A 7,412-nucleotide genomic window follows, 5' to 3' on the forward strand; every position below is an offset into this window, starting at 1 on the left:
ATAAGAAGCAGCGTAGTGATACATAAATATCTGGATTCAATTTTCATGCTATAACTTTTTTATTAGATATACAGATATTATAATTTTTATTTTATTATACTTATTACCTTCTAATATAAAAAAATAATAATTAAAACTCCGACGTTTGAGCAAGAAATTGAGCCAAATAACTGAAAATCCGACAGCATAATATGAATGAGAAAAGCAGACATTCCGATTGGATTGCATGAGAGAGAGAGAGAGAAGATTGTCGTCCCGTGAATAGCGGATTTCTCTCTCTCTCTCTCTCTCTCTCTCTCTCTCTCGTTTCACAATACGATTCATTTCACACACGCAAAACCGGCCCGGACGCGGCGTCCTTTTAAGTCAACTCCACCAACAATCATTCATACGCCGAATCGCCGATCCCGACATAAACACCATGTGTCGGCCTCACGGTCCTCTTCCACCGAGCGACTTTTGCGCCCAGATTTTTTTTTTCCTTTTCTTTTCTTCATTTTTTTCCTTTTTTTTTGCTTTTTCATCTTTCGGTCTGGGTGGACAGGTGGAGCCGGACAAAACGGATCGATCGATCGATGGCCGCCTCCCTCGGACTTTCCGAACCGGGCCCACATGGCACCCTGGGAACTTTTTGTAATTATAAAGACTTTTTTCTCTCTTCCTCCAACTTTGATCTACGGCCCTATTTGGGTCCTCAAACTTTGCTCTCACCTCCAATGTGGTGCGATGCGATGCGCCATCATTCATGATCCATTCATTCAGTTTGGAATTTCTTCGGTTTCGGCTAATCCACTCGTACCACCTAAACCTAAATATGCAATCTTCTTCTTCAATTCCATTCTACTACTGAAATATACACTTTTTTTATTTTTGTCATGTTACATTTAACAACAGTAAATATCAAGAGAATTTCTCTCCCTCCGAACCCTGTAAATAATATAGCTCGTCTAAATGAACTTCATGATGATGACACCTCTTGAGATTTGGTTTTTCACGTAGCGGCATGATATATATTGCAGTTCATGAATCCAGTTAGACCTTGTCCCGTGGACCAATCTGTAATTTTAAAAAGAGTACATATCCCAAATCTTTTTAGTATTATCTCAATAGTTACAAGTAAAGACATGATAATGGAGCTCCTTTAATAAATGAACCATGCACAGTTTGCTCCCCCTTTTATTTTTGTCCATATAGGCACTAATTAGCTCAGTCATACAATTTCAAACTCCCACTTCATCACCTTTTTTCTCCCTCTTAACTTAATATTAACGTTGTAATTTCAGCTCATTAATAAGTCTGAATTGAAACTCAAATTATTCACATCAGTTTCGTGTTAGCCGAGTTCAATAGCTGCATGAAATTTTGCTCTCATATGATCAAAATACTGCGATCGATGGAGTGTGGAGGAATATCATGAATCAGGTTCAGGCAAGAGTTTCCCTCGTAAAAGGACGCATGCAAAAAGTGAATTAAAGTTCAGGGACCAAATATTCACAAACTAGAGCTGCTAATGGGCCCTCTCTCTACCTCTCTCGCCTTTTCTCTCCTCTTTGGATTTGTCTGTCTTTCCCCTGCACGTCTCTCTCTGCTATCGTTCTGTCTGTAAGAAAATCGCCTCCCTCTTCAACCACTATTCCATTCACTCTCCCCGTCTCCGTATACATATTATACGTACACGCATATTTTGTATATATATATATAGAGAGAGAGAGAGAGACAGAGTCAGAGAGCGCTCTTCTCAAAGCATGCATGTAATCGTCCATGGACTCCGACAAGCCGATGTTCAATTCTGCCCCGTGGAGCACCCCGTCCCGACCCGCCTTGGCCCCGCTCCTCTTCCTCTTCTCCGTCATCGCAATCCTGTCCCTGCAGCTCACCCCTAGGTCTCCGGGCATCCCCGGCTCGCCGGTGATTCACCCCGGGAATATCACTAACCCGACGAGGGATGGGAGGCCGAGCTGCGGTGCGTTCTTCAGGGGGTCGGCGGAAAGGAAGGTGGTGATGTCGATAACGGACTTCGGGGGTGTCGGGGACGGGAGGACGTCGAACACGGAAGCGTTCCGGAGGGCGGTCCGGTTCATGGGGAGGTTCGGGGACAGGGGTGGGTCCCAGCTGAACGTCCCCAAAGGGACGTGGCTCACGGGGAGCTTCAACCTCACCAGCAACTTCACGCTCTTCCTCGAAGAGGGCGCTTTGATTTTGGGATCTCAGGTTAACCTCAATTTCTCATCACGATCGTTCCTTAAAGAAACACTATGCTTTTCATCCTTCTAGTATATACGCGTAATTACACATACATACGTACGAATTCTTAGTCTGTTTAGATGAATTCGCATAAGGGTGATGGATGAATTTGTCAGAGCTCAGCACTATGAAAAAGTTACTAGAAACCAATTGGGTGTCACTTTATCATCTGCTCTTGAATTTCTATGAATGACAGGGCTTGGACATGGGATGCTCTGTTTCTGACCAGTTAAAGTTTTGATCTTTGTTTTCTTCTCTCTGGGATTGTACTGATCATTAAGTTTTCCAAAGTTGTGATTATGGTGTCTGAGGAAGAGTGGAACTGGAATTAGTGGGAGCTTTTCAGATTATGATATCATTTTGGGGTTCTACGTGAGAAGATAGGACCAATGGTGCATGATAATGATTTGATTTGATTTGATGATATTGATTATTAATTAGAATCCTAGCCCCAACAAGGCAACAAGATCTTCTTTCCCTTTGCCCCTATATAATCTCATCATGATCTCTTTAACGAATCTTCCCGATTGCTCGAGAAAAGAAACTGGAAAATCTATGTTTGTTCTGCCACCTTTTCTTTTAAAATTTGAAAGCTTTTTGGGTGCAGACAGCAGACTACATATTTTAATTTTCTTGCAGTGAAGAATGCGTATTGTATTCGGATCCCTTTGTTCTTCAACTTTTTTGATGAACCGAAACCAAGGTTCATCTTTTTATCAGAAATATTACATTTTCCCTTGTGCAAACTGACAGTAATTTAGTTGTTAAGAAAAGGGAAAAGGAAAAACTTAGGGATTTTTTTTTCCTATACCTATAGCACCGATATCTTTTAAGATTTTTTGTTTCTTTCATGAAGCAAGGCATTTAGGAAGTCACGGTTCTCTTGCTGATGGAATACTAACCACCGGCCTGGCAATATCATATGGAAATAGTGACAAAGTTGGTGTCTGGTCCTTTGCAAGGACCCACTGCAGGCTATATTCCTTGTCTTCACTTGTCGACCCATTTGCTTTCCACATCTTTGTAAGATATGAGCAGCTTAAATTCCCTTTTAAAATGTACATTCAATCTGAATCAAACCTGATGGGAAAAAAATGCTTTACTAGCACCTTCTTTAGTTTTTCTCATGGGGTAATTTCTTATTTGCATTCCCAATTGTACACTATGATACACTTATTTGTTGCATGTGGACAGATACGGAATTGGAATCTCTTAGGGGCATCGAAAGTTTTTTATGTCCTTTGAGTTCTGCAGTAGAATTCATATATTAACCTGGAGGTTTTGTTTGGTTTCTTGCTCATTCTCTGAAGTTATATTTAAATTCGTAGTTTTCAGTCGTACTATAGACTTGTGAGTTACATGTGGATGAGGACATGAGGATGGTATCTCCGTTGTGATATTAAGAAAAGAAAGTGTAGTGCATTGGTTTAAATTCTGCAGAAGCAATCAAATATAAAATTGAACTTTTGTTTGATTTCTTGTTCATTCTCTTCGTCTGGTGGTTTTACATATATTTCTTAAATAATGAAGTTGTCAGTATTCAGATATTTAATTGTCTTTTTGAGTAATTTAAATTGCGAGAGTCTGAACAAGATATTTAACAAAGAAATGATCATAAAGTGGCTAAAAAGAATTATGTCTGATGGATCTATGTTTGAAATGATAGGAGCCAGAGGATTGGCCAATTATCAAGCCGTTACCTTCTTATGGAAGAGGAAGAGAGAGATTAGGAGGAAGGCACATAAGCCTTATACACGGAGATGGCCTCATGAATGTTGTCATTACAGGTATTGATGCCCCGGGTTTACGATCTATTATGACCTATGAATCTTTTTCTGGAATGAGTATGATTAGTGTGCAGAATCTTAAAAAAAAACATTGTGGGAGATTATCAACGCAACTAGGGAACTGATTACGGATTACTCTTTTTCTTTTCTTTTTTTTTTTTTCCTTTTGAAATTCTATTTGCTCGTCCTGCTGATTGGTGTTCATCCTTTTTACAGGAAATAATGGGACAATAGATGGACAAGGGAAGATGTGGTGGGAGCTATGGTGGAACAGGACACTGGAACACACAAGAGGCCACCTTGTAGAAATCATGAACTCGCAAAATATTCTCATTTCCAACCTTACCTTCCAAAATTCGCCATTCTGGACCATACACCCAGTCTATTCCAGGTCTAACTATACTCTTTTTCATTGCTTTGTGTCCAATGTTATATCATTATTAGATGTTGATTAATGCCATGAATATTATCCCCATTTTTATACCAAATGCGCTAGGCAGTTTCAAGCAAAACTAACTTAGTTCTAAAGTTTGTTTGCAGTAATGTCGTTATCAAAGACATGACGATCTTGGCTCCTCTGGATGCCCAAATACTGACGGCATAGATCCTGGTAAGCAATCCCTTTCTTGTACCCTCTCGTAATTTTTCTCTTAGATGCCGCAGCACTAGAAACTAGGTATCCTTACTCAATTTAGATATGATTTCCTAGGACTTGGTTAATAACAGCCACTGTTTATTGGGGTTCGAAGATAACTAATGGTGAACCTACACACGATTAATTTCATTGGCCCTGTCTGGAGGAATACTTTTCATTCTGGTTCAGGCTAGGCTAGAGTTGTTTTCATTAAACTATTAAGAGTATACTAGGAGAAATACGCCACTAAATTACCCTGCATGGATTTATGTATGTTAGACTCGAGCACCAACGTTTGCATTGAAGACTGTTACATCGAGAGTGGAGATGATCTGGTGGCAGTTAAAAGTGGATGGGACCACTATGGGATTTCAATGGCTCGTCCTAGCTTGAATATCACAATTAGGAGAATATCGGGCACAACCCCGACATGCTCTGGGGTTGGAATTGGTAGTGAGATGTCTGGAGGGATCTCAAATGTGACTATAGAGGACCTCCATGTTTGGGATTCTGCTGCTGGGGTCCGTATCAAAACTGATGTAGGCCGAGGTGGATATGTATCTAACATAAGCATTAGCAACATCTTCATGGAGAGAGTGAAAGTGCCAATAAGGTTTAGTAGAGGCTCTAATGACCACCCTGATGACGGATGGGACTCAAAAGCTGTCCCAACCATAAAGGGAATCTTTATGAGCAACATTTACAGTATAAATTCAACGAAAGCACCGGTATTGGAGGGCATGGAGGGTGCAGCATTTGAAGATATCTGCATGAGGAATGTGACGACACTCGGACTCCGTCCAAACTTGAAGTGGCACTGTGAATTTATCTCAGGCTTTGCGGATGGAGTTGTTCCAGCCCCGTGTTTAGAGATGCAGAACAACAGTTCTTCTCTTTGCCTATAAAAAGGAGGTCTTGGTTTGGGTCAGGCCTAAGCTTCACTCGAGCTCCATAGATTAGTGGTGGAGATTCACATACGTTGGGCGTGAATGTAGTTTTTGCATTTGACTGCTTACTGGACAGGGAACAACTAAGAGAGCTGATCATCTGCGGCTGAGGAGAGGAGCTCTTTGCTCAGGAGTCGGGAATATAACAAATTTTGGCGAATGAGGGTACGTTCTTTGAAGTTAGCCGATAGAGTAACATCAGGAACTTTCAGTTTTTTGCATCTTTCTGATGTTACCTTAAACTTAGGTCATTCTTCGTTGTACACAACACATCCCATAGATGTTTAAGTGATGATACACAGAGAGAGAGTTTGGCATGTACAGAGAGAGACTTGAAAAGTTAAATGATTTTCTTTCCTCCATGTGATCCTTATTTTGCTGCAATCGGATCCACAAATTCGTGTTGTAATGGAGTATTTCTCACACTGTCTTTCGTGGTGACCATTCTAGATCATTCACCTCTCGAATTCATCCTTAAAATTCTCAAATCAGAGGTGATCGACCGATCCCTCTTGAATAAGAACCATAAGGAAGCGATCAGGAAAGAAATTACGATGATCAACAACTAACCGAACAAATGCTCTTCAGTGTTTAAAGTTTAAACTAATGGTAGAAGATTAAGTACAGGGTTATAATTCATTTTCAGGATTGCTGGAGATTTCAATTTCAAATCTCTATTCACCATTTCCAGAAAACATTCGAACCACACTTGTACTTGTCCTTTCCTTCGCACTCCACATCCAAATCATCACTGATGAACGGCACTTTCTGCACCATTAAAAAAAAAAAAACAATGAATGAAAGATGTCCCAGCGTTAGAAAGCACGACGAATGTCCCGAAATCTCGTTTTTCATGTCCTATGAAATGGAAAGCTCGAGATCATGGTTAAAACCTTTTGCTTGGCGAGATCCTGACAGCCGGTGAAGTTCTCGGGGAACTTGCAGGTTCCAAACTCGACGGTGTACGCCCTTGCGAAGTTCGCCCCGCTCGTGGCCAGCCTCTTCTTGTCATTCAATTCCTTAACGACACAAGCAAAACAAATCATCATCGTATTAGAAACCTGTAACAGTTACACAAGTCGATCTCTTCATCGGGGACTCATCTTCAGGGGAAAAAGGAAGCATGAATTAAATTGGATTCCAACACATCTGCAAAACAAAAGAGACCTTGTTGGCCTTGCTCCTCTCGAGGTACTCCTCGATAACGCCAGCATTTGCGGAGGAAGCGGAGGCGGCAACAGCGAAGATGGTGGCAGCCAAGTACCCAAGAGCAGCCCTCCTGCCTTCAGTCGCAGAGGTCTCCTCCTTAGCCTGCTGGGCTCTGATCACAGGCAGCTTCACACCGTTCGACACCCCCGTCGAGACCGAGCTGATCCTCGAGGTAAGCCCGGAGGCTCCGGATCCCGAGATGGAGTACTTGCAGGCCAAGACACTTGAGTTGAGAGTTGCCATTTGGGCTCAGTCCACCTCAAACTTGAGCTGCCAACGAACTCTTTTTTTAAGTTAAAGAGAGAGATCTAAATTGTGAAGTCAAGAGATATATCAGATAATGGCATGCTGGGAGGGGATGATGATGTGGAAGGACAAGGTTTGTGGTGGGAGTGTGGGATAAGGTGAGATTGCCGCATTCGTCCATTGGGCAAAACCTAATTAATGAAATCTTTCCTCTTCAAATGCTGTCTGTGTTCGGACAGCCTGTGGAGGGCTTGAGCTCTGGCCCCACTTATTGAAATCCAAGTTTGTGACTCACATCTGTCCGGCAAAACCAGGGCACAAGCAAAATCAGTGTATTACATCCTC

General features: G+C 41.6%; 1 protein-coding gene and 1 pseudogene across 1 annotated transcript; one reads left to right on the forward strand and one right to left on the reverse strand.

The window, feature by feature from the left end:
- The first annotated feature begins 1,573 nt into the window (after nt 1-1,573).
- On the forward strand, nt 1,574-5,974 carry LOC116190176 (annotated as a pseudogene).
- Nucleotides 5,953-7,190, reverse strand: LOC116190177 (photosystem I reaction center subunit N, chloroplastic-like). The gene is made up of 3 exons (XM_031519836.1): nt 6,780-7,190; nt 6,506-6,631; nt 5,953-6,380 (listed from the first exon to the last, which is right to left on the reverse strand). The coding sequence occupies exons 1-3, from the start codon at nt 7,062-7,064 to the stop codon at nt 6,291-6,293; spliced, it is 501 nt and encodes a 166-aa protein (XP_031375696.1). The 5' UTR covers nt 7,065-7,190; the 3' UTR covers nt 5,953-6,290.
- Between the last annotated feature and the right edge of the window lie 222 nt (nt 7,191-7,412).

Source organism: Punica granatum, unplaced genomic scaffold, assembly GCF_007655135.1.
Source record: "Punica granatum isolate Tunisia-2019 unplaced genomic scaffold, ASM765513v2 Contig00340, whole genome shotgun sequence".
Taxonomy (NCBI): domain Eukaryota; kingdom Viridiplantae; phylum Streptophyta; class Magnoliopsida; order Myrtales; family Lythraceae; genus Punica; species Punica granatum.